The 24,688-nt window shown below is 45.1% G+C and overlaps 5 protein-coding genes across 13 annotated transcripts; 2 read left to right on the plus strand and 3 right to left on the minus strand.

Annotated features, from left to right (window-relative positions):
- The first annotated feature begins 448 nt into the window (after nt 1–448).
- On the plus strand, nt 449–6,435 carry LOC6543377. The gene is made up of 6 exons (XM_001968914.3): nt 449–1,277; nt 2,242–2,482; nt 2,541–2,821; nt 2,875–3,922; nt 4,184–4,526; nt 4,963–6,435. Exons 1-6 carry the CDS (start codon nt 853–855, stop codon nt 5,268–5,270), a joined length of 2,646 nt encoding a protein of 881 aa, XP_001968950.1. The 5' UTR covers nt 449–852; the 3' UTR covers nt 5,271–6,435.
- Nucleotides 6,436–6,505: 70 nt separating this feature from the next.
- LOC6542247 (nucleolar protein dao-5) lies at nt 6,506–8,080 on the minus strand. Its single transcript, XM_001968915.3, has one exon. The coding sequence runs from the start codon at nt 7,998–8,000 to the stop codon at nt 6,696–6,698; it is 1,305 nt and encodes a 434-aa protein (XP_001968951.1). The 5' UTR covers nt 8,001–8,080; the 3' UTR covers nt 6,506–6,695.
- Nucleotides 8,081–8,267: 187 nt separating this feature from the next.
- Nucleotides 8,268–9,074, plus strand: LOC6543303 (protein UXT homolog). Its single transcript, XM_001968916.3, has 2 exons — nt 8,268–8,435; nt 8,487–9,074. Exons 1-2 carry the CDS (start codon nt 8,389–8,391, stop codon nt 8,926–8,928), a joined length of 489 nt encoding a protein of 162 aa, XP_001968952.1. The 5' UTR covers nt 8,268–8,388; the 3' UTR covers nt 8,929–9,074.
- On the minus strand, nt 9,065–16,586 carry LOC6541183 (intracellular protein transport protein USO1). Of its 6 annotated transcripts, none has more exons than XM_026978273.1 (12): nt 15,578–16,586; nt 15,157–15,489; nt 14,798–14,956; nt 14,194–14,469; nt 13,893–14,127; nt 13,738–13,826; nt 13,551–13,673; nt 10,624–10,780; nt 10,287–10,492; nt 9,960–10,228; nt 9,586–9,892; nt 9,065–9,381 (listed from the first exon to the last, which is right to left on the minus strand). In XM_026978273.1, the coding sequence occupies exons 1-12, from the start codon at nt 15,932–15,934 to the stop codon at nt 9,208–9,210; spliced, it is 2,685 nt and encodes an 894-aa protein (XP_026834074.1). In that variant the 5' UTR covers nt 15,935–16,586; the 3' UTR covers nt 9,065–9,207. The 6 variants fall into 6 exon arrangements, with proteins under 6 accessions (XP_026834074.1, XP_026834077.1, XP_001968953.2 ...); XM_001968917.3 differs by having other exon boundaries at nt 9,163–9,381; nt 13,738–13,838; XM_026978274.1 differs by having other exon boundaries at nt 9,345–9,487; nt 13,738–13,838.
- A 627-nt stretch (nt 16,587–17,213) lies between these two features.
- Nucleotides 17,214–23,910, minus strand: LOC6541393 (cullin-3-A). Of its 4 annotated transcripts, none has more exons than XM_015159597.2 (11): nt 23,719–23,910; nt 22,781–23,015; nt 20,693–21,076; nt 19,845–20,606; nt 19,612–19,782; nt 19,379–19,549; nt 19,202–19,316; nt 18,998–19,140; nt 18,681–18,904; nt 18,475–18,613; nt 17,214–18,409 (listed from the first exon to the last, which is right to left on the minus strand). In XM_015159597.2, the coding sequence occupies exons 2-11, from the start codon at nt 22,838–22,840 to the stop codon at nt 18,257–18,259; spliced, it is 2,322 nt and encodes a 773-aa protein (XP_015015083.1). In that variant the 5' UTR covers nt 22,841–23,015; nt 23,719–23,910; the 3' UTR covers nt 17,214–18,256. The 4 variants fall into 4 exon arrangements, with proteins under 4 accessions (XP_015015083.1, XP_026834633.1, XP_026834634.1 ...); XM_026978832.1 differs by lacking the exon at nt 23,719–23,910 and adding an exon at nt 23,434–23,712; XM_026978833.1 differs by lacking the exon at nt 23,719–23,910 and adding an exon at nt 23,203–23,427.
- Nucleotides 23,911–24,688: the final 778 nt, after the last annotated feature.

Consider the following 24,688-nt stretch of genomic DNA (forward strand, 5'->3'; position numbering starts at 1 on the left):
GCCAATATTTTCTCTGCGTGCAATCTCAAACGAAAAGGGGGAGAAGATGATCATTCTTATCAGTAGGTACGGTATGTCAAGCGTGCGTATAGCACACGGACCGTTCAATGATGGTGACGTGCGGTAAGAAAACCAACGGGATCAGTGTTCTTTTATAAGCGGACTTACCCAGCGCAGATAAGAAAATATGAATGGAAAAAGCACTCGTCGGAAATTTGAACTTGCCGCTTTGCGAGGAGCTGCCAGATGGGTGAAAACAGTTTGATTTCGGTATTTAAAAGGTAGCCCTGATTGTAATAGCTTATATATTTTAAGGTTGAATAAAAGTAACAAATTTCGAGGACTACAAACGCTTTTTACAACATATATTTCAAGAATTAATTTTCATAAATTTTATTATATATTTTTTTATTTAAACTTTTTTTTGAATTATTATTTTTTTGAAGGTCAGATGTGAAGATTAAATTCAAAACTTATTCGATGGTACCCAACTGCTTTCATTATTTTAGAAATTTTTCTAGGATGTTCCGGAACTGCCACCCCCAAGAATAACGGTACCTGCCAAGTGCCATCCCTAAGCGATGAATCCGTTACGACGCACTCACATCGCTGGCACGCAAGGCGATGTTTTAAAAAATCAATATGAAGGCCACAACGTGCGGGAGTTCGTGAAAGTTTAGCTAGCGTTATTAGTCAATGATGTCGGGGCGTTGTGCACTCGAATTGATAGCCGATAATTCGCCCGGACTGCCGCCGCGGCAGTGACCAGATAGATGGCCATGGCCAACTGAACGGAAGGAGTGCGCGAGACCAGAAAAAAGCGAGCCACAAACACCAACCAGCCACCAAGTGATGGCCTCCTCCACATCCTCTGCGCGTGGAAACAACAAAGCAGCCACCACCAACACCACCACCGCCACAGCTCCCGTCTCCACCGCCTCGTCTGCCGCCGGTTCCGGTGCCACCTCCGCAGCTGCTCTAGCTTCCGCTCCGCCAGCTGTGACCCTAAGCGAACTGATTGGCCAGCAGCTCAAGCACCTGAACTCCGATGAGCTGCTGCACAAGGACGAGCTGCAGCTGCTCCTGCTCATAACGCCTGTGCAACGCCAGAAATTGAGCCGCAATCTGGAGGATGGCGACCTGGAGGCCGCCAGCACTTCGGCGGCGCCACTTTCGCGTCCCGAAAACGGCGAGGAGGATGACGACCTGATTGGGGCGGTGGGCGGACTGGCTATATCGTCCCCAACTGCGACCAAGGAGCCGGTGCTGGATTTTAGGTGACCAAAACAATGTGGCCATTAACCCATACAAACCCCAACCCAATCCCTTCCACGGACCAACAAGTTTTGTCAAAACGTTAACGATTAGTAGTTATCTAATATCCTAAAATAGGAATATAGTTTATGCTCTGTAACACCAAAATGTTATACTCGTATTTACATCGTACCGTGTTTATACCCTATACTTATCCTATAAAGCAAAAGAGTAGACTGGAAACAGGAGAAGGAATCGTCTCCGACTCCTTAAAGTATTCATATTCTTGATCAGACTCACTGGCCAAGACGATCCGGCCATGTCCATCCGTCCGTCCGGCTGAGTAATGGGTATCTGATAGTCGACTCTAGCGTTCTGTACGGTTTTAACTTGTAACTAAGCCTTAAGTTCCTGAGAAAATATGTTCTCTTACAAGTTGGTAAGAACTTGGAATTTATTAGAAGCAGTAATCATACATATAAATGTATTAATATAATCCTATTGCAGTTATTTAACCAGCTTTTTCAACCACTGAGCTAATGTTGGTTAGGGCCATTGGCGGCATAACCATTATGCAAATCCATAATTACCCCGTGAAATGAATTTAATTTGTGGGAGGTGATTTTGCACCCTTTGCACATTGGGCTTGGTTAATGATTATAAGAGCTGATTTTTTAAAAATTAGAATAAAAATTATTATTTAATTTATCGATCCGAAAACAAAGACAGGATTTAGATGAAAATATGTTCAGTATTGAAGTCACATTTATATGATTTCATATATGTACATAGGCACTGCCAATCCATTTTGTTAGCAGTTTTTACCCGCAGTTCTTGTAAACACAGCCCAGTATACTGGGTTGCATGCATTCGTACGTTTAGGTTAAGAAGCATTGTTTGCTGTCGAACTCGGAATTTGGGTCACTTCGTTTTGACATTTGCCGTGAATAATTAACCATACCACCCTTACCCCACCAAACCGCACAGGCCACACGTACTCAAATGGTTTCAACATCTGCGCCACCAAACGGGCCACTTCAAGTCGGAGGAGGAGTCCCGTCGTCTGCGGGAGGCTGGAAACGATTCGTACCGCAAGGAGCGGCATCCGCTCAAGGCCAGCGATCTCTTCACGGAGGCCATATTCCTGGCCCCGGCCCGGAACACGCTGGCAGCCGCCCTGGCCCACGCCAATCGCTCCCTGGTCCTGTTTGATTGCGGTCTATATGCGGTAAGGAATCACTGAATTAATGAAGTAGATATGTCTTATTAGTTGGCAATCTTTCTAGGAATCCTACGACGACTGCCTGTGCGCCCTGGATCTGGGCTATCCGGAGGAGTATTTGCCATTGATTAAGCTGCGCCAAGCCGCCTGTGCCTTAAAACTGCGTAACTTTGCGCTCTGCGAGGAGCATCTGCACGAGCTCCTGCACATTGAACTGAACCAGGTGTTCGAAGCGAGGACCCATGAGCTCTGGCACCAGTGCGAGGTGCTCAAGGTGGAGCGCTTCGAGATGGCCGTACAGACGGGCGATGATCTGGATACCAACGATTCGAAAGCCTTTGAAATGTGAGTTAGAATCTTCCATGGCGATCACATCTAATAAGTTGTATATTTTATAGAGCCTGGTTGGACAACTCCTCGTCGCTGCACACAACCAGGGCGGTGGCCAAGAACGCGCTCATTTTCGAATCGGAAGCGGTGGCCATGGTGCCGAGTGGAAACTGCCGGGTGTGCGACTACTGCGGGATCACTCAGTTCATTCCATTTCCCTGCATTTACTGCTCCAACCGCCTGGTGGTCTATTGTTCCCGACAGTGCCGCTTCAAGCATGCGGCGATTCATGCGGTGGAGTGCTTTGGCCACCAGATCGAGCTGTTCGAGTCCTTCGGTGAGGTTTTCGGCATGCCGCGACTCCTGCAGCTGGCATTTAGGATGCTGATCACGGGACTGCCGGAACTGCTGGGCCATTGCCGAAAGAAACCGACGCTAAGCAAGCTTTGGTCGGCCATCAATGGGGCATTGCAGGAGCGACAGGATATCGCGTATAGTGCCGTGCTGCGATTGGAGCGCTTGAAGGAGGAGCGACCGACGGACACGGCGATCGCATTGGCCCTGGCCGCCCACATCCTGTCCATTTACCTGAGCAAGTGCACCACGTTCTTCGACCAGCTGGAGAAGAGTCTGCCTACGGCCTCTCGGATGTCGAATGCTGAATGGGAGCTGCTATGTGCCGCTCTACTGATGCGTCACATTGGCCAGCTGCGCCACAGATCGCTCACTGCCTGCCGATCCTTCGTCCTGCCCGCTGATCCGCACGTGTTCTCGCCACTCAACGAATTCCAGCTATGGGCCGCTCCCATGCGCCTTCAGGAGGGCCACCTCCACTTGCTGGCCGGCGAGGTGGCTGTTGTGTCGTACTCCGTCTACCCGGATACACTGAACTTGTGCCGCCACAGTTGTTCCTCCACGATCTGCGCCAAGTTCTCCGGCCGCAAGGTAACCGCGCTGGCCCTTTTGGATCTGCCGGCGGGCTCCGGCATCTACAACTGCTTCGCCGTAGGTAACTTTCAGCAATTACCCCGGGAGGAGCGCACAAAGCAGCTCCAGGAGAGCGGCATCAGGTGCCAGTGCAACGCCTGCCAGCTCACCCACTCGGATGACCAGTTCGTAAGTTGGGACATCATGATTCTAGGTTCCCTAGAAATCTCATCTAACTTTTATGATATTTTTTGATCAAATAGGAAACTTTTAAAGGGACAATTAGCATTAATTTATTTTGAAAATTAACAAATTCATCTAGAGTAACAAAAAATATGCTGTAGCTTTTCATATTTTAGTTTTTAATTTAATTAATAGTTTATTTTAAAATTCTGATTTCCCTTTGCTTTGAATTTTGATGTATTTTACAAATATTTATCCTGCCCACAGCACAAGTTTCATCGCTACCGTTGTGATAACCCAAGCTGTATGGAGATCTTCACACCCAACGCTCTGCCCCATGCTCCAAGTCTGCGCTGGTGGCTGTCCGAGGAGTACACCCAGCCGGAGTTCAATGGCGCCGACCTGATCCTGTGTCCCCATTGCGGCGAGTACCAGAAACTGGAGTGGTTCTGGGCCTTCACCACGTCCCTCATCGATTGTGAACTAATCGAGGAGAGGTGCAAGCTGTACGCGGCCATCGAGCGCGCCGAGAACCAACTGATGGATCTGCACGAGTGCAAGGTGGCTCTGGCCAGGCTGCTCCTGGAGCAGTGCCTCATGGTGCACCGCGGTAAGTCCTCAAAAAAAGAGCTATGCCATTTATATATGATTTTTGATCATCACCAGCTCACGTTTCCCTCTTGGTTGCGCACCTTCCCGCTTCTCGATCCACCATTTCATTGAATTTATGCAGATAATCAGATTAAAGGTCTAGAAGTAGCAAAAATATAAATTAAAAGATTATTAAACTGATCAGAAAGTTTTGCACATCTCAAAATTGCAAGCTATAGAGTAGTAATTTAATCAAAACAAGGACTTTTATTATTATGATTATATATATTATTATGATTTATAATAGCTATATAATTTAATTGCGTAACTAGTGAAGGAAAATTCAGGAAATATTTTCTGCTACTCCTCTTCTCCTGGATCCTGGTAAACTATCTCTTTTGATCTCTCTTTCTCTGTCTGCTCCTCCTACCTCTAACAACTGCGCCAACCAAAAGAGGGAGCCACAGTCCTGGACGACTGGGAGTTCAACAAACTGGGGTCCATCCTGCGGTCCGTGCTGCCCAGCGTGATGGCCCAGTACGGCGGACAGTCGATCGAGTACGTGAAGTACTTCTCCTACTTCTGGGATGTGATGGCGCTGAGCAACTACAAGTGCAACGATCGGGAGCTGATGCAAATGCTAAATGCTTTGGAGTTCATAGCCGACGAGTTCAAGGATATATTCATCAACTACTACGAGGATTATATTGCGCCCAAATTTGCTGAAGAGTCCTATGGCAGTGTCGTAGATACGCAAGTTTAGAAGAGAGCCCGAAACAAAATGAACGAGCAAAGTTAAATAAACTTAGATATATTTTACTCAGTAGCGAAAGGAAAAGAAATCGAAAACGAAAAAGAAAACGAAAGCGAAAAGAAAACACCCACACAAATTCTAGGAAAATTCTATTCTATTGTTGACCCATACAAAACATAATTGCATATATACTTTGTGCTATTATTCAAAAAAATGGTGCTGAGATATTAAATTGTACGAAACGAATGTTACATTCATTTAGGTAATTAAGTCAAGGCAAATAGCGTGCGAGAGAAATCAAAACGATCATATTAGTAGAGTCATATCATGCACACATTATGTTCATATCACACCTAGGAAATGATTAATTAACTGATTAACTGATTGATTATATAGCAAATGACTTTTTCATTTTGCATCGCGAGCAATATTTATGAATTAACATAGCTACAAGGGCGACCCCTTTAGCGATGGCCCACTGTACGCTCATCAATTATTGGACTCTTCAAAATTTAGTTAAATGCCATTCGGAACGAAAACAGAATCTTTGGACCATTGGTGGGTTGTACAGTGACCACTGCCAAAGTGGGAAGCCTAATCGGATAATAGGCCGAAGCAAATCTAAGTGTAAGCATTAATTTAGCTTCTGAGAAGCTTCTACCTAAGAGTAGCCACTGATCTCGATTGTTTGCCAGGAACACGACACATTGTTTTATCCACCACAAAAACCCTTACTCAATCACTTACATATGTATTTGCTTGCCATCGGGCAGCCTGACTGTAAGCTTTTAATGCTTAAAAATCAGATAGGAATCAAACGCAATCACTGCAGAAACAGAAAAGGGAAAACCAAAAACGAAAATAAAATAAAAAAAATCCGTAAACCAACAAGACAACAAATGAACAATTTAAATTAATGAATATTCGAATTATATGAACAAACAAGTGTTTTTTCAAACCTCGCCTTAATTTTTTAAAGTGTTTTGAAATACGGTAACGGTAACGTAACGATAACGAAGATAACGATTTTCGATCTCGAATCGAACACAAAAACAAACACAAAACAAAACCAAAAACACGCACTGATAAAGCATAGGCCAGGCAAAATTCACAACACGCCCACACACACACACACCACACACACGAACACACAATCAGACACGCGAATCTATATAAATAAATAAATACAAATTACAAACAAGATACTCAAACAACTTCTAGCAGCTATAAACAAATGCAATAAATTCTTTTTAACAACAAACGCTGCCTTTTACTATGGTATTCTCAATGGGTTTGATGGTATATCAAAATAAATATATTTTTCAATAACTGAAATCGACATTTTTTAAATAATTTTTAAGTTTACTACAAACATTAACTGTTTCCATACTTAAACATTAACCTTATTCTACCAACTTCCTCATGCGTTTATTTTTACTTCTTGGTGAAAAAGTTCATGATGCCGGCTTGTTTGGTTTTCGGCGCATCCTTTCCAGCTTTGGCGGATGAAGGTGGTGACTTCTTTTTGTTGACGGGAGCTGCAGCCTTTGGGGAAACCTTTTTCTTGACTGGCTGGGCTTTGGCCGGTTTTCGCTGCGTGATGACGAAGCCATCTTCGTCCAGATAGGTTTCATTGGCCGGTTCCGTATCCATTTCCTCGTCCACTGTGATGACTTCTTCATCGGCGGACTTCTTGGGTGGCTGCTCCTCGTCCTCAGAGTCGCTGATGCGGCGCCGCTTGGAGGACGCGGGCTTCTCCAGATCGGATTCGTTGTCCGATTCGATCACCTTCCGCCGCAGCATGTCCAGCTTTTCCTCCTCGTCGGAGGATTCGGCGGCGCTCTCCTCGTCGAACAGTTGCATGGAAGTGTTTGCCGCTGTGGACTTTTTGGTGGGACTGGGGGATTTCTTCTTCGCGGCTTCCTTTTTATTTGGATTGGGAGCATCTTGCTTGGATTTATCTTCACTTTCCGGTGGCGACTTGTTTGTCCCTGCCGGTTGCTTCTTGAAGAAGTTGTCCATGGTGCCGGAAGCCGGTTTGCTGGGCGTTGCCTTGACATCCTTTGGTTTGCTGGCCGCCGCTGTGAAGAAGCTATTTATGCTGCCCTTTTTGACCGCTGCAGGCTTGGCTTTAGAGGCCTGATCCTTGGGCGAGGTCTTCTTGGTCTCCGGAGAGGACTTGCTCTTGGTGGCTGCCGACTTCTCTGCCTCTGGCTTTGTTGTCTCTGCTTTAAGTGACGATTTTGAAGGCTCTAACTTAACCACAGACTTGGACGACTCCGATTTATTGGGTTGGGATTTCACTCCATTGCTGGGGGTCACTCCATTTGCACTGGGCACAGTCTTTCCCGCTCCAGGACGCTGCTCCACCTTGGCCAACTTCACCTCCATATGCTGCATGGGCTTAAAAATCGCGGCCGGCGCTTTGGTGCCACCGGCAATTTTCACACTATACAGCTGGGACTCCGCATCCTGGACTTTGGCCAGCCAATCCTGCATCTTGTTCTCCATCACCACAGAGTACAGATCTTCGCCGGAATCGGATCCTTGCGTTTTACGCTTGCCATGGACTAGAAATCGCTTCTCGAATTTTATGGCAGGTTCCTGATCTTTGATGTAGGCCTCCAACACATCGTTCACCTCCTTGTAGGACAGCTTGTACTCCTCCAGAAGGTCGGTGACCAGCACACAGCGATCGAAATCAATCTTGCAATCATCGAGAGCCTTTTTAAGCGACATTTCGACAATTTGTTTAGTAAAATTAGCGCGAAACCATATTGAAGGAGTGCCAACTCATGCAACTAAAAAATGTACTAAAACTTACCAGTAAAGTATTACATACTGAGTTAGCAAACATCTGTTGCGTGTTTTATGATTCGAATTTTCTAATTGTTTTATTAGTGCACAAAAAGCGCATAATTCCGTAAGTTAACCATTGATAAGTGGTGTATATTTGTTTTGCTTAATTTATAATACGCCTTTTAATATTTAGCTGGAATTTAGCTAAATTGACAATACTGCTGTCTATCGATAACAGCTGTTTGCCGCTATCGCGAAGAGAAGAAGAAGCAGGAAGTAAACAAACTAGATATCCAACCAAATTCTAAATTCTTTTTATGCCGAGACAATGCAAATAAATCCAAGAAACAACACACAAGCTCAAATAAAAAACGAGTAAGTGGTAAAGGTGCGAGTAAATACTGTAGTTCTAAGACCCACTTGCAGGCAGGATGCCAATCAGGCGCGCATCACCCAAATTGAGGAGTTCATCAACGAAGTGCTGAAAGAGGACCTCAGACAGCTGGAAAAGTGCATCGGGCAGTTCAACGAGGAGATCATGGAGTACATCCAGCTGAAGAACACCCTCCAGACCTTCGACACCCACCTACCAGATGGCTACAAGACGCAAGTCAACATCGGCAGCAACGTATTCATGCAGGCGCGCGTCCGGAAAATGGACAGCATTCTGGTCAATGTGGGCAAGGATGTGTTCCTGGAGATGAGCATTCCGGAGGCAGAACGCTTCAGCGACACCCGCGTCAAGATCTTGACCAAGCAATCGGCTGTGCTGCGCGAAGAAAGCGTCAAGAAAAGGGCCCAAATCAAAATGGCCCTGATAGCCATCAGCGAAAGGGCCAAACTAATTCAGCAGGATGAGAACAAGTAGCCGCACTGCGTCCACAGACGCACATTATGAGTACTCCTCTAGAGCATTAGCTAGTTTATTTGCAGCCCTGTTTAATGTAGCAACAAAGATTCAAAGAGTTTTGAAGAACTCTGATGATGATGACACTACCAAGATTACACAAGCACTTAGTTTTTATTTTCTACCACAATTTACAAGATAATTTACAAATTACGCGCCTCAAGTGCTGATGGCATAGATTTTGGGTGAGAACGATGTTTGAATGGAATGGAAGCGTCATGCAAATCCAGTCTGCTGCCCCTACGACAGATCCTCAGACGATCGAGCAGGCCGCAATGTGGATTGGGCCACCGGTTGCCCTATTCCAGATGGGCTTCGTGAGATCAAAGGGTTGCAGTACTGATCGTTGAGAGTACGATTCTGGTTAGAAATTCGCTGGGATGTGCTGGTCAAGTTCTGCAATCGCCTGGCCATCTGCGGAAGTCACCGATAGGTTAGACAATTGAGAAAATACTATTTTAATTCCAGCTGCCCGTTTTTAAGTCCAATGGTTATCCGATTTGGCAAAATTTGGAACAGGCTTGTTGTAAATGAAGAAAGAATTCAAGTTTTATGCGGTTCATAGAAATTTTCGTGCTATGGCATATAAAGTATGTAAGAGATATATCTCCAACTCACTGTGTTCACCGCCTCGGCATTGGTGCGACCGCCACTCGTCTCAGGTGGACAACTCTTCGCGGAACTGGAGGCGCAGTTGACCGCCTGCTTCACTCGTCTCATCTCCAGCTCCAAGAGCTCGTTGTCGCGGTATAGAATGCGGTAGTCCTCGGCCAGCGTCCGGTTTTCTTCCAGCAGCATATGGATGTGTTTCTCGGACCGCTTGGCGCATTGACGCATCGCCTCATCTGCCCTAACCTGCGCGTCCTTCCACTTTCGAAAGGAGTCGATAATCTGCTCCTGCTGCTGGTTAACTTCGCTCTGTTGGCTAGCGGGAAGAGAGAACACGGCAGCTGCTCTTATATGGATGCACTCTATCCTGGAAAAGTACCTACCTCAGGCGGATCTGCATTTGTTGGCAATTGTCGGAAATGGTGCGCAATTCCTCACGCAGTGACTCAGTTGTCTCATTCATCCGCTGGACACTTTCGCGGTGCCTGATGTCATCCAACTGCAGATGGCCCTGCATGTTCCGAATAAGGGTGCGCATCTTCTCCACCTCCGAGTGGGCATTTTTTTGTTGCTCCTGAAGCGCCCGCTCGCGTCCCGCTGACACAGCCTCCTTCTCCTTCAAGGCGATCACCTCCTCCCGCAGCATTTTGCGCTGAAATCGAAAATCTGTTTTATTTGTCTTAACCAGGAGTAGAACGTATGGATACCACCTCTGTTCGTAGCTCATCCTGCAGCTGCTCCACCTGGTCCAGTCGCGTTTGCAGACTGTGCACTTTCTTCTTGGCTCCCTTGAGTTCCTGGCACTGCTCCTCAAAGCTGGCCAGCAGGTTCTCGTACTTCGTGCACAGCTCCACGCGTTGGTCTTCTTGGTTCTTCAGCATGGTAGAGAGTTCCCGCGATTTGCGGGACAGATCACCTGAAGATATATAAGTATATGATTTAATTAAATGGCATTTAAAAAAAGGTTTCATTAGAATGACTAAGAAAGTACTTAAAAATAAAAATATTAACACAACTAGCTTTATTCAATGCCAAGCTTTTACTCACAATTCTTCTGTTTGAGATCATGCATCTCCCCTTTGAGCCGATTGTTCTCGCTGAAATCGGAGTAGCTCTTGATCATGGACTGCAGCCGGTCAATTTGGTTATCCCGATCCTTGAGATTGTCCTGCAGTCCTTGGATTTGGCAGGCAAGGTGTTCGTTCTGGTGGAAAAAGAGTCGCAAGAAATCAGAGATGCAGTTAAGAGCTATTCAAGAAATGTGCGCTTTAGTGGGCCCCACTTGTATCTCTAGTTCGCAGTTGATCCGCGGCGGATCCACAAAGTGGAGCGCGGGTTCTGGGCAGGATTGGGTGGCCTGTGAGCTCTGCTGCAGCTGCTGCTGCTCCACCTGTTCGGTCAGCTCCTCGAGATCCCTTTTGAACTCATCGATGATGCTGAGGTAATTATCCCTGGTGGCCTGCAGTATATCCGTTTCGGTCTGGCAGTGGAGCAGCGTGTGCTCCAACTGCTGGCGATGGGGGCAATCGGAGGGGCTGGGTTCTGTGTTCTACAAATTCAAATGAGTTGTGGAACTGGCACCGAACTCTACGCGATGCTTACCATGGCAAGTCAGAAATCGGTAACTAATTGCCTGCAAATCCGCGCACGGAATCACCTGTCAGTTGTCAATTGCGATTGTCGATTGCGCAGATACGCGGATGTATCTTTGTGTTTAAATCGTTTTCGGTGTCGAATGCCTGGAAGTGGAGCCTTCGTGCCGAGCTTTGAAATATATCTCGCACAGCCCAGACGAATTTTGGCTTCATTACCGTTTCATTTCGTTTCATTTCATTTCAATAATATTGCTATTAAAAGTTTGTCACGAAAATAAAACCAATTCGAAGCGTAGGTAGGTGGCAAGGTTTCGGGTTTCGGGTTTCGAGTTTCAAAGTTTCGCTTCTTTGGCACTTTGGCAACACACAAGTTTTATGGGGTGGGGCGGAGGTTAGGGGAGGGAATTCCCCCTAGTTTTATAGATATTATTATTTGCACGGCCCGACTGTTTGACACGATTTGAAAATAAAGTTGCAGCGGGTGGCAGCAAATAATATCGTCTGTCTATTTCTTGGATGGGCCATACGATATAGTTATTTATTGGCAGTGGAGTTCATGGGGAAGCGTGGCTCGGCGCACTTAAAACACTTTTAAAGGCATATTATATCGCGGCGGGGGGGAGTAGCACGAAATTGATAGCTTGGGGAAATGTGAAAATCGATTAGGACGGGGGCAATGAATTCTTATGATTCCTTGTCTGTCGTTAAACCCATTAGGGGCAACCCATGCATTTCGATTTTCCACACACTTTCCATTGACTCCACCATTTGCACACTTGCGGTTCGCACACTTTTCACTGCACTTCGCCCCCCTCCGCCAACTTCGAAAACACTCGGAAAACAATTTGCACTTTTGGCCAACTTTCTCCTCGCCTTTTTTCAGGCGTCCAATTTCCCCCGCTAATTGCACGCTTTTACTTTCGGCTTTTCCGCGCCGAAAGCCAAGAGAAAGAAATCAAATTGATGGAGCGCGAAGGCTGCTAATTACGGCTCGTAAATTGGCCAGGCGAGGATTTGGCGCGATATTCCTCCTGGCGCTTCCTTCATGTGCTTCACGCGACCAAACAGCAACCGCCGACGGATGACAGGATTCTGAAGCGAACTGCTCCGGTTCCCAGCGCCGACGACGACCCCTTGACTGGGGCTTCCTGCCGAGTTGTGTTTGATTTTGCGCCCGACAGTTTTAGCCAAAGTGGTGATGGCGTGAGGGGCGACTTCTTCGCTATTCACACCCAAGTAAGTCATTCAAATATTTGTGTTTGCATTAGGCACAAAGTTATGTTGACGCGGAATTGTGTGACTTAAATTTTGGGAATTGTGTGACTTGGGGTATGGATTTTTGGTCCTTGCAGTCACGAGGATCACGAGCAGCACGAGCGGAGTGCTCGTCACTCAAGTCCCAATCCTGGGTGGCTCTCATCAATATGCATATCACAGTTCGCCTGCCTCGCGTGTCGATTGTGGGTAAATAAATAACACGAAACCTATTTCCGATTCGCCAGTTCCCGGGGTGATGGCTCATCCGGATGGAGGGCAGAAGGTGCTCCCCCTCTGGGCAATTGCAGTTGGAACATACAGCCGAGTTTCCACAATAAACACATTGGCGAACGAACGATTTGTATTTGTCGTATGTAGGCAAAAATGCCCGGAAAGTGGAGTGAAGTGGATGGATCTCCTTCTTTTGTGTCTGGGCCAAATATATATACGTATATATGGGTAAATAAATCGGCGACTCGAATAGCAACAGTATTTCTTGTCACATCAGCCAGGATTTGCACATACTGAGTATATATGTGGATCGCCTGGCGAAGGCGAATGTCGTTTACCACATAAGGAGGTTCTATGTACTGAAACGGCTAGGAATTTCAAGACCCATAATTAGGTTGGGATATAAAAGAAATTTTATTTAAAACTAGCTAGGAGTAATCACATTAAAACTATTCATTTCGGCAATCTGTGATTCTACTTACTGGCTTACTATATGTGTGTGGATTTTGCCATAGATTTCGAGTTTTGTATTTGCTCTTTTAAGTTTTCGTCGGAAAGTCTCTTAAGAACGACAATCTTTAAGCTAACTTAAGTTACTTAACTTGGCTTAGGCTTAGGCTAACTGTTCAGGAGGCCCAACAAGTGACATAGTTACTTGGAGGTCCTAGATGTTGTCGTTGTTTTCGTTGTTATAGTTTTAGTTGTCGTTGGCTTGTTTGAAGGTTTAGTTGTTGGTTTTGTTTGTGCTGTGGCTCCCGGGATTTTGATGGATTTGGGGGGCTTCCTTGTTTGGGAAGGTGTTTTCGTATCGCATTCCTGCATTTGATATGACAACCGGGGTTAATGGAATCGGTTACTTGCGATGCAATCAAAGCCGTCAGTGTTACTCACATTTGCCGCTTGTCTTTGCCCCTGCTGGGATCTCAGTTCGAACAATTCCGCAATGGTCGCACAAAAAGGGTTCTCCTTAGAGGATTCGTCGTAGATCTCGTTGTAGGAGAACTCCATTGAACCCTGAAATGGTGCACATATTAGTAGTTACTTGTTCCATTCCTGCAGAGTATAGCGAGTCACTGACCAACTTGCAAATTAGATCGGCGATCTCCCTTAGAACATCGCTATTCCTTTGATTAATGCCGCTTTCCGATTCAATCCTTGCCTGGAGCTCTGAAATTTTGACTTTGTGCATGGTTATAGCGAAACGCCATCGTATCGCGGATCAGAAATACACACTTTTCGACTCGGTGTCCAAGCGCTGGTACTTGCCGTGCAGTTCCCGATTAACCTGGTTAAGGGTGAGCAGGCGTCTTCGTAGGGCTTCTAGCATCTGACCATCCGCGTCCAGCTCACAGTGCCCTGTTTCGTGAGCAATCGGGTTTAGGCAGGATTGGTCGAGGTCCGACTGGAGGATTCTCAGCTGACTGCGTATGGTCTCGAGCTTTTTCACAGTATCATCGCGCTCGGTTGCCTGGAACCAAGAAGAATGTGATAGAATAAGATATCCTTGAGCTCTGAAATTTGTGGGATGCCTCACCAGCTCGCCGAAGAAACAGGACAGACGTTTTCTCCTACTCTCTATGGCCTGGTAATCCTGCTTGCCGTACAGATCAAAGAGCTCATTGAGTTCCGCGTTCAGCAGCCGCAGCTTCTCACTTTCCTGGTTGTCGTGTATCGAGAGATTCTCGAGCATATCGTTTGTAATCGCATCTGCGATCAACGAATCACCGGGCGCATCCTCCAAGTGTTCCTGGTCCCGTTTCGTGTCCTGTGCCTCCGACATGATCTCAATGCACTGTGTGATCTCCTGCAGCTGTTTTCAGGGAGTTCGGAATACAAACGAGTTAGTGAGATGGTTCCCATGAGCTAATTGAATACACTGAGATTTTAGCAGGAAATGTGACATTTTCCGAAAAGATACTCGATTGTGTTGCGATTGCACGCTTAAACAGACGATTAGGCGATAAGAAAAGTACTCCGGTGAATCTATTATTAAACCGTACTTAATAATGAGTAACGTCACCTGATCATTTTTTTTGTTTTTTGTATACCAACGACTATTAATATATATAATAAATTCTACAAGCCGTCAAAATATCAATTTCTTGCTAGGATTGTCCGTGCCTGGTGGCAAAACTTACCTGTTGATTGAGCTGTGCTATGCACTGATCCTTCAAAAGTAACTTCTGCCTGGCCGTTTGTACGAAGTCATCCAAGTCCTTGATCTGCGACTTTAAGTTGCAGATCTCGTCATGCTTGGCGGCGATCTCGCTGACTAAGGACTTCATGCTCTCGGTCATCTGCAATAGAGCGGAAAACTCCAGTCAAAGCCAAACTTATAAACTGATGAACAAAATATATCATTTTATTGGGCAGCACAAAATGCACGTAAGTTTGTTCAGTGGCGCAATCTATTGGAGTTCTCGTTCCTGCGGGACTTCGGGTCGCACTTGACCTGGGAATCACCGCCGCCTCTTTCCCTCAAGGATCTATGGCCTACCTTCTCGCTCTCACACTCCGGCCGGGCATGATCCTTTCCACTGCCCTGCACTTGATTCACGGTCAGTGTCTCCAGGGAAACGCCGCGAAAGTCAAAGGCCTTGCAGTGCGGAGAGGTCTGCACATGCTTTATGATCGCACAGATGTCCTTCCGCAGCCGGCGATTCTCCTCCAGGGTCTGTTGCTGTTGTCCTTGGACGGACTGAGTGCAGGCGACGATCTTGCTGTACGTCTCCTTCTCCAAGTCCGAGACGTTGCCCAAGATCATGCTGTTTACGTGGAGCAGGAAATCCACCCACTCCTGGAAAGTGTTCAGGCGCAGCTGTAAAGTGCCCTACAAGTAAACAAACAAGTGAAGGTAGAATATAAGGTAGAAGGTAGTATTATATATGACACCCCCATTGATTTACAACCACTCTCACCATGTCATCACCTTCGTGCTCATCCAGGCAGTCAATATCGTCCAGCCGCTTCAGAAATATGTTGTTCAGCTCGAAGCTCATATCGCCAGCGTCACCATTGGCCTCCCGCAGCTTCTGGAGCAGATCGCGGTAATGATCGGTGGACATCGTCTCGGTGCTGGCAGTGCACTGGACATGGGAGGAGGCTTCTACCGACGACTGTGCATGTAGACGGCTGGCACTCTTTTCGGTTGGCTGCACCTGCCGACACTTTTGGCTGGCAGATGGTGATGTTGATGGTGAAGGCGATGGAGGTCTCGACGGATTCAGGCCCATGGACTTGGCGTCCAGGACGAAACCGGCTGGCCGGCTGCCCATGATATCCAAACCGAAATTCAACTACAACGTCCTACTTCCGTTCCAAAATTTATGACCGGATAGCAATAAATTTTCGAGCTCTTATGCCCGCTTTAGAGCTGATTTAGTCTGCGCCAGGGAATATAGCTTGTGTAATTAGACATGAGTATAAGGTTTCCACATCGGAACGTTCACTTCGAAAGCGGCAATCTCAAGGCACTGCTGATCGGAAAGATCGGGGAGCGCGAGGGCCTCGAATGCAGTTCTCCTCCCCTTGAGCTGCACGCAAATCACTTGGCGAAAATGCACACACGAAAGTAAGAACGAAAAACAAAAAATCACCACACTTGTAAAGTTGTAAACTTATTAAAAACAAAACACAAAAATGGGCGGAAAGTAAAACGACAAGATATATCTGATTCGAACCTTGGCGGCGGCGACGTCAGCGCTGCGTTCATATCTTTTGTTTGCAGTCTTCTGACGTAGCAATGTAGTTTTGTTTATTTATATTTTTCTTGTTTTTTTGAGCTACACACACGCGTATTAAGTATACGGTTTCAGGTTGTTGTTTTCATTTCATTGCCCGATCCGAATTCCGCGACTCTGGCGAACAGCGCTCCACCGTTCACCTGGGCAACCGTTCTCGATCGCCTACCAAACCGAACTGAGCGCTCCACACGCGCTCCACAGACCCAGAACCAGAACCAGAGAATCTCTCTCCCCAGTTGGGGAACTCGATTCTCCGCTTATCAGTGCGTCGGATCGGATCGAATTGGATCGCTCTGTGTTTACCCAAGAACTTAGCGGGTCTGAGTTTCTGAATTTCTGGCCGGGCTCACGATATATCTACCAGCAGATACGCAAGTCATCGCTGTTTGCCCAAGTTGCGGTTTCGGTTCTGCCAATTTCGTATAATTGTTAACTCATCCGGTGGGCTATTTGCCAATGGATAAGTTTGTTTGGCCGAATTGATAACTCCCGATGTGGTCGTTCAAGGCGGTTACACAATAGCTGGGAAAGGTCTTACGAACCAGCTGCAAAAGAACTCAATTTAAAGATTAAAACCTATAAAATGCATAAGAGTTCAGATAAGAATATACTCTAGCTAATAGAATTTAGTACTGCCCATCCCAAAGATAAAACGGCTAGCATGATAAGCTGATATGTTTGAACACCAATTGAAAACAATATATTTTCGCAGATTTAAATTGTTACCAAGTTCGTTTTATTTTACAGGCGAATAAAAGCATTTCATTGAAAATATTTTAAAATCCTTTTTAAAAGATAGACAACAACGGTGTTAACGCTCATTATACGTTTTATTTATATCGCTTTTCATATGTAAGAACAAAATTTATTTACAGTACTTAGATCGCGTTCGCTTCCATGTTCATGCTTTTGTTCGGCGTTAAATTGTTTTTCAAAATCAATTCAATGTGACCTACTTAATTCAAATCCATTACAGAACTGTTGCCTATATACCTGGAATTGATTCCACATATCAACTAATAGATAAAACAACTTTCGTACAGATTATCATATATCATAATCACTTCACGTTAAACACATGCTTTGGGCGTACACAAAAATAAAGATAGGAATAGACATTGCAATCCCTAAGTTCTGTTCACATGAATCTCAAAACGTGGCCGTGAATGTTTCAGCAGGGGATTTGGATTGGGACAGACGTATAAATGTACATCAAACGCTCTCTAAAATTCATAATTCATTTATAAATTTATTACTTTAGCTATATTTATAGTTATTAATATTTTCGCTTAGATTTCTGTTGTTGCTTTTTTTACCTTTTACTCAGCTGCTTACAATTAGGGGCTGCATTATGCATTATTTCTCTTATCTTGCTTTGCGTACGATTCTTGTGTGTGGATGGGTGTGGTTGTGGTTGTGGCTCTGAATGGGAAGGTAGGTGCAGGCGTATGTGGTTTGGGCTTACTGCTATACACTTGTTATGCGCAAAGAAATGACCATAAATCGTAATTAGAGAATATCAAGAAATATATTAGAGGGATAATAATTATGGTGGTGCCTTATCCAATAGCATTTTTAACTGTTGAATTTTGAATGTCAGGCTTACAAAATGGGTTGCGAAACGAAATTTCACGATTCGGGGCGCACTAATTGATATATTTATGTATTCGGGTTATTGGCTGGCGGTCATCTATAATCGTGGTCAATATCTGTATCAATGCCGCTCGTGTGCTCAGGCGCATGCTGTCCGAGCAGCAGATTTTTTTCTTTTTTTAGTGTGCAAGCCCTGGCGATTTGAAGATGAGTGTGATCCGGATCCTGCTCAAGACGCTCCTGCTACTTTTCGTGGGCCACTTAGGCCAAGTAGTTATAAACTTTGCGATCTTCCGGCGATCGTTGCAGATACTCGCGCTCGATGAGGCCCTCAATGCGCTTTTTAATAAACACGGGCGAGGGCAAGAAGCGCGACTTTAGCTGCGACGTCACATCTGATACTAGCAAGTTGTGCTAAGAAACATAAGATACAATCATAGTTAGAAGTCAATCCAGTCAAATAGCAAACGTATACTCACAGCCATGCGCTTGCGGGCCTTCATTATGCGCACAATAGCCGCTTCGATCTCGTGCTTACGATCCTCGTCAACCTTTCCGCGCGTTTCCTTGCGCTCTGGCTCTGATTCTCCCTTGGCGGCTACCGTTTGTATCTTCACCCTAAAATAGTTAGATGTCATTACCAGGCGCCGTTCTAACTTATTTCATCTAAATAATAATATCTAACCTGTGGAACTTGGAGATGAAGGCGTCGTTTACGTAAAACTCATCCGTGGGCTCAATGTCCTTAGTTTTCGTTTTCGAATTGCGTACTAACAATCGCTGTGCCGGCTTGCCCATGGACAACGATTGCAGTGCTCGGACAAGCTCCCGTTCTGGTATGTCCGTCTCCTGATGTATATCATCGTAGGTGAGCACGTCGCGGTTATTAAACAGCAGTAGCACGCACATCTATTTTGGAATATTTAATACATCAATGTAATGTTAAATTGCATGTAACAAAATACATTCTGCCAAGTGAAACATGGAGATGTACGAGCTCACCTGGTAGGTGGACACCTGCAAAACGTGCTTTCGTGTGGTGGTGGGCACCGCACAGCCACTTGAACTGGAGCTGGGGGCATCTTTATCTTTTTCACTTTCGGCTGCCTTGCGGCCATAAAACACAGCATTGATATAGGCGGTTCCTAATCAAATGAGTAGGCATAAATATAGTTACTAAAAAAGATTATCATATAACTAGCTAACCCATTTGTGGCTGTAACGTCAATTGACGTCCTGAGTGCTTATTTAGATAGAAGTTCTTGAAAATGTCGAAGGCTTCACGAGGAGCGGCGGGTATATTGCAGTTGGGTGTTGCTGTCTGTTAGGAAGAATCAGTATAAGTAAACATATGTACATACTCATGGAACCTTTCAAACTTACCTGTGTGGGCCAAAAGCCAGTGGTTAGTATGCGTACCGTTAGCTCCACACCGCCAAGAGATAAATTGTTATTATTTACAAAGTTCTTAAACTCATCCATGATCGTATTGGAGACCGACATATCTTTAAACATGCCCTCTAGCTTCGAGGTGAATTGACAGCCGCATTCAGTCTGCAATAGAAGAGTTAAGAGCGATGAATACTTATGCAAAGATGCCAAGCAACTTAATCTACCTTTAGTTTTGATATCATATTCTTCTCGAAATCATCAGAGACTGATTTGTTCAGCAGCAATCTCTTGGCTAAATGCGTCTTGTAATAGCGCTCAAAGACATCTTTCTCCAATAGGAAACGGAAGAGAACCATCGTCTTATCCAAGATGGACTCAATCTCCTGTTCGCTCATCTGTGGAAAAATAATATAAAGCATTTATACATGTCAGAAGGCATATTGTAAGTGGAACTCACTCCCTTGCCACCCTTTTTCAGTTTGTCATCGATGAATAGCGATAGATACTCTGGGGATTTGTTATTCAGGTTCAAGAAATGTTCAAAATCTGATGAGATGACGTTTTTGAATATGCGATCGTTGGCGAAAGAGTGCACCAGAAACTGGTCGAAGCGGTCCTTGAGATCCAGCAAGTTCTGCACGAATGTGATGGGATTCGTGTTGCCGTTTTCTTCCTCCTTAACAAGCATACGTCCTTGCTCTCGCAGATATGCCGACATGGTGTCCGCTATCACCTTGAGACCTTCCTCCTTCAGGCGCGAGAAAAGCTTATATGTGCAGGCCAGATCCTCGGTCTTTGAGTTCTTGATCATGTACACCACGCCGGAGTTCTCCATTTCAACAATGGGTCGCATGTGTTTTTTGATCAGTTCTTCTTCAACCACGCGCACGATGCGGGGCTCCGTATCCTTATCCAGATACAGCGCTGCCCGGGAAGATTCCTCCGTGATGCGCGCCTCAACTTTCTTGATGTAAACGCCAGCGTTGTTTTCGGCAAGAAAGTTCTGCGACTCGAATTTGTAAAACGCCGCCGATTGCGCAAGGAAGGGCTTCTCAAAGTCCTCCTCGTAGACAGTGCGTGAGTTAATTCCCAGGGTGATCAGCATACTGCAAGCATTCTTGATCGCCAGATGGTTAATGGCTTCGCCATGACGCTCCTCCATCACCATGCCCAGCAGCTTCTCCCGCAGAGCTTTTTGTATCTCAGAATAGCGAACCACCTGATAATGGAAAAGGCGATAAATTAGTAGGGTTAAATACTTAAGTACTGAATCCTAGCAATATTGAAATGCAATATATTTCCTACCTGATCCCTGAACAAAATTAATCCCAAGTTGTACACGTTGTCCACCTCACGCTGCTGCACATAAACTCTATCCATGTACATGAGTATGTCGCGGATCATCACCATAGATGTCTGGTGGTCAGTCCAGGCCTGGTTTAACTTGGGTAGGAAATTGCTGTGCAGAGCCTCCAGCACGTCCGCCCGCACTTTGTGCTCTAGGTGTTCTGAGACAACTTCCCTCAGGCCGTAATACAGTCTGTTGCCGTGCTTGTGTAGCACCATGTTATACGCATTCCGGTAGAGCTGTTCGAACGATAGTCCAGAATTGTTCTTTTTCTGTATCTCCTGGATGGCATTCTTTAAGCTGGCCCAAATGGTCTCCACGTACTTCTCGTCCATGGAGGCCTAGAAGAGACATTCGATTATTAGCTTGGTTCGTTAACAACTTAACAACTTTTCAGGGATTAAAGCTTAGAATAGTAATACAAGTTTAAATCCCTGTTTGGTTTTTATCAGATGGTAGGCTAACATTGAAGGCCCTTCGCTTGTACTCGGGTAGCCAGAGTGGGTACTTCCGTGATATTTCCTTAAAGCGTTTTTCTGTATTTTCTACCATCACTGAAGCGGAGGTTGATGGCGCACAGCTGGTTTCACTAGGCGCCGTCCTAACGACAGCGGGAGCAGCAGGAGCTGGAACTGGCATGGGAACTGGCGTCGACGTGAGCGGTTGGATAGTGTTTGTTCTGTTATCGGACCGAATCCTGCCACCGCCGGCGGCAAGGTGATAGCTGCGCCGCGGGGCAGAAGCTAATCCCTGCGAGGACAATCGATGTTGGGACTGCTGGTGTTGCTGCATTGAGGAGGCGTTGGGTACATTGATGTTCATGCTTCGCGCCTGTTGCTGTCCAAGCACGGTTTGCCTAGCAATCCGGCAAGGCACGGCAGAGTCCACATTACCGACAGTTGCGCCATTGAAGTTGTTGGAGCCGGCCACCATGCGATTGTGGTAGCGGCCGTTGGCGTTGAGGTTGTTCAGTGGCTCCGGCTGCTGTTGGCGGGGATCGCGGCCGTGCATGAGATGGCTACTCTGGTCCAGCTCCCACGTCCTGTCCCGGTAGTGACTCCTCTCTTCCTCGCTGAATGCCAGTGTGCGAGGGGTTGGATAATGGCCCGCTGCTGAAGGCGGTGCCTTGCGGGACCGACTTTGATTTGACGACTTAATGGTGACGGCTTCAATGTCACATCCGCCTCGCGGTTCTGCTGCTCCTGGTCCGCTGATCCTCCTCCTCCTCTGTGCTCCGTACTCCGGCCAGAGTTCTACTCGCGTTTCGGGTCTCGCCCTTCACCCTGCTCTCCACATACAGGTGTTCACAGTCTTTTTGTGTGTGTTGTTGGGCAACAATAATTTCTCGAAAACTACGATTGAATTCGTTGTAACTTAAAAACTAAAATGTGTTTGAAAATTCCCCTGGCCCCGGTTGGTGTTTTGATGTTTTTATTTGGTTTCGATTTTTTTTTGTTTGCTTTTCTTGTCGCCTGACATTTTGTATGGAGAAATGTTTGGTCTCGGTTCACCTGTGCATCTTCTCATGGTTTTATACAAATTATCTACCTCTTAATACCCGCAAAATGCATTATCTTATCGAAAAATTTTGCAAGCTCATGCTGCGATCGATAAATTTTTCAGTTGAATCCTCATCTAGTGACTGAGTGAATGTGGTTTCCTAATGAGTATTACGTTTTCAATTCGTTTGCAAATTGCAATTAGAACTGTAGAACGTAACGCAAAACTAAAATAGCTACAGAGATAACAAAACATATGCTATTTTTGCTATCAATGCTTAAAAATAACACAAGCGTTTACATATTTTCGAATACTTGAACTCAAAAATTACAAGATCAAGGTTTTTAACCGAATAAATGACATAATCTGGGGTAATACAAACTGTTGTGAAAAGTTATAATGTTATACAAATTTGATCCTGTCTTAATCATGATTTCTTGAATTTGACTTTAAAGGATGATCCCGTATCAGATCGCTCTTAGCAATATAGTCCGATTGAAGGCATGTATCGTGGTTTTGCCCAAGCTCCATTAGAAGTGGCTTACCGGAAAGGCCCGAATGCGCATTTTGCCCTCCTTCTTGGGAGGATTTCCCCGAAGATTCATGCTTTGCAAGCGTCGGCACTGCTCCTCCACTTTATTGGCGGTTCGGACTCCGGAGCAGGGAGCTGCAGGAAGAGCAGGTGCTTCTCCGACTTTTCCGACGACGGCACCTGCTTTCTTCGGAGGCAATCAATGGTTCACACAACAAGAGCACAGTTCGCACAGTCCTTGGGTTATCCTGGAAGATAAGGAACGGTGAATGGGGATTAGTTTCATCACTGATATCTCCCGGCATGTTTACAAGACAATCTGCGTTGGGTGGTGCCGCGATGAGCATTCTGTTTGCGTATATTTGTGCAAACATTCCACACAAATGTTAGGGTGTCAAGCGCGATGTACACAGACAGACCTATGTACATACGTACATATGTAAAAAGCCCGTGTGTGTATGTCTATTTGGGGAAGCGGCGGGTATTATTTTTTTTTCGCGAATAATTCGCCATTGCGAATATATCCCGGGATGCCGATCCGCCGTACTGCGCCGTCACTTCCTTTGTCGCAGGCTATATCGCAGATATCGGTTTTATGTGCACACGCATAGATTCGCTGGCCCATCCGATCTCTCCGCGTAAAAGAAACGGTGAAAAAAAACTCACACGGCGACAATATAATTGTTATGTACATATACGTGCAATTAATACAACAACCGTTGTTTTGCACGCACTTCCAACCGATGACCGATAAATATATGTCCCACGGGAGGTGCATTCAAATGCCAGGCGTTATCGAGCCAATACTTTTATTTTCAATTTGTTGCTTTCTTTATTTTCTTAACGATTCTTCTATTTCACTTTGTCAGGAAAAAGACGGGTTACATATGTGTGTCTGTGTGTGTGTCTGCCCGTCTCTCAGGCTGCGCTTGTGTGCGTATGTTTTTGTACCTGGCCTTTCCAAGCGGCTTTCCACGGCGTTTTCCCACGATTTTCACTTTTGCAAACTTAATTTCACCGGTGCAAGTACATTAATAATGTCACTACTATTATTTAGCTTGATTTGTTGCTGTTTTCAACGTTTACTTGCATTGCATATTGATTGTAGGTTGTAATAGGGATGGGCGATAGAAGTGCCGTGTTGTTGTTTTTCGCGGCGAATGGTGATAACTATCGAGGGTACTCGATAGTTCCATTACCAGTTGCTCTCAGCTTTATAACATCTAAAACCTATTTGTACAGAAAATTAATAGGAATGAAACTGACTTTCTACTATGCTGACGTCACTAAATACTTTAGACAAATCAAAGGATCTTATTATATTATAATAAATTTTTTTTATTCTAGAGTCAATAAATTTTTTCAAATTGTATACTAATATATTTATTAAATTTAAAAATATTTAAATTTTAATATTAGATATTAGGTTAAAATAATTTGTATTACCCCATCACTAGCTGATATTAGGTTTAATAATTTTTATAACTTGTCTTTATCCCATCACTAGCTGACAGCGCTGTAAGAATCGTTCGGTTCTCTGCGAATAACAGTGTTTTAACATGAAAGCCCTAAAAGTATGCTACACTTTTTTCTTTAATTTCTTAATACTAAAATAATACTGGCCAAATGGCCTGTATTTATAGCTGCCAAGAACACAAGGAGGTAGCTGAATTTCCACGATAAAGAGAAAAAATGTATGAAATACCAGTGATGGTTTTCGTGTTTTCAGAACGCAGTTTTTTTTAAATAAATCGTAGGGATTTTATAAAATATTTGTAAATGAGTTTTTAGTCTTTTATCTTATCTGGGCAATTCCCGCTTTGAATGCGAGAGTGAAAGCTCAGATGAAGAACTAATTACCCTGCGACAAGGTCTTGGCATTCGGTTAATAATTTAATTATGACAACTTGCAACGGGCCAA

This window comes from Drosophila erecta, unplaced genomic scaffold, assembly GCF_003286155.1.
Source record: "Drosophila erecta strain 14021-0224.00,06,07 unplaced genomic scaffold, DereRS2 tig00000055-arrow-pilon, whole genome shotgun sequence".
Taxonomy (NCBI): Eukaryota; Metazoa; Arthropoda; class Insecta; order Diptera; family Drosophilidae; genus Drosophila; species Drosophila erecta.

Coding starts and splice junctions, on each gene's coding strand:
- LOC6542247 (XM_001968915.3), bottom strand. CDS start 8,000: ATGTCGCTTAAAAAGGCTCTCGATGATTGCAAGATTGATTTCGATCGC.
- LOC6543377 (XM_001968914.3), top strand. CDS start 853: ATGGCCTCCTCCACATCCTCTGCGCGTGGAAACAACAAAGCAGCCACC. Junction 1,278..2,241: donor GAGCCGGTGCTGGATTTTAG/GTGACCAAAACA, acceptor CAAACCGCACAG/GCCACACGTACTCAAATGGT. Junction 2,483..2,540: donor TTGATTGCGGTCTATATGCG/GTAAGGAATCAC, acceptor CAATCTTTCTAG/GAATCCTACGACGACTGCCT.
- LOC6541393 (XM_001968918.3), bottom strand. CDS start 21,746: ATGCACGGCCGCGATCCCCGCCAACAGCAGCCGGAGCCACTGAACAAC. Junction 21,077..21,200: donor ACAAGCGAAGGGCCTTCAAT/GTTAGCCTACCA, acceptor TGTCTCTTCTAG/GCCTCCATGGACGAGAAGTA. Junction 19,317..19,378: donor CTGGCTTTTGGCCCACACAG/GTAAGTTTGAAA, acceptor TCTTCCTAACAG/ACAGCAACACCCAACTGCAA.
- LOC6541183 (XM_001968917.3), bottom strand. CDS start 15,934: ATGGGCAGCCGGCCAGCCGGTTTCGTCCTGGACGCCAAGTCCATGGGC. Junction 14,470..14,797: donor TAGCACAGCTCAATCAACAG/GTAAGTTTTGCC, acceptor CCCTGAAAACAG/CTGCAGGAGATCACACAGTG. Junction 10,781..13,550: donor GGCAAAGACAAGCGGCAAAT/GTGAGTAACACT, acceptor TTTTTCCACCAG/AACGAACACCTTGCCTGCCA.
- LOC6543303 (XM_001968916.3), top strand. CDS start 8,389: ATGCAAATAAATCCAAGAAACAACACACAAGCTCAAATAAAAAACGA. Junction 8,436..8,486: donor CAAGCTCAAATAAAAAACGA/GTAAGTGGTAAA, acceptor ACCCACTTGCAG/GCAGGATGCCAATCAGGCGC.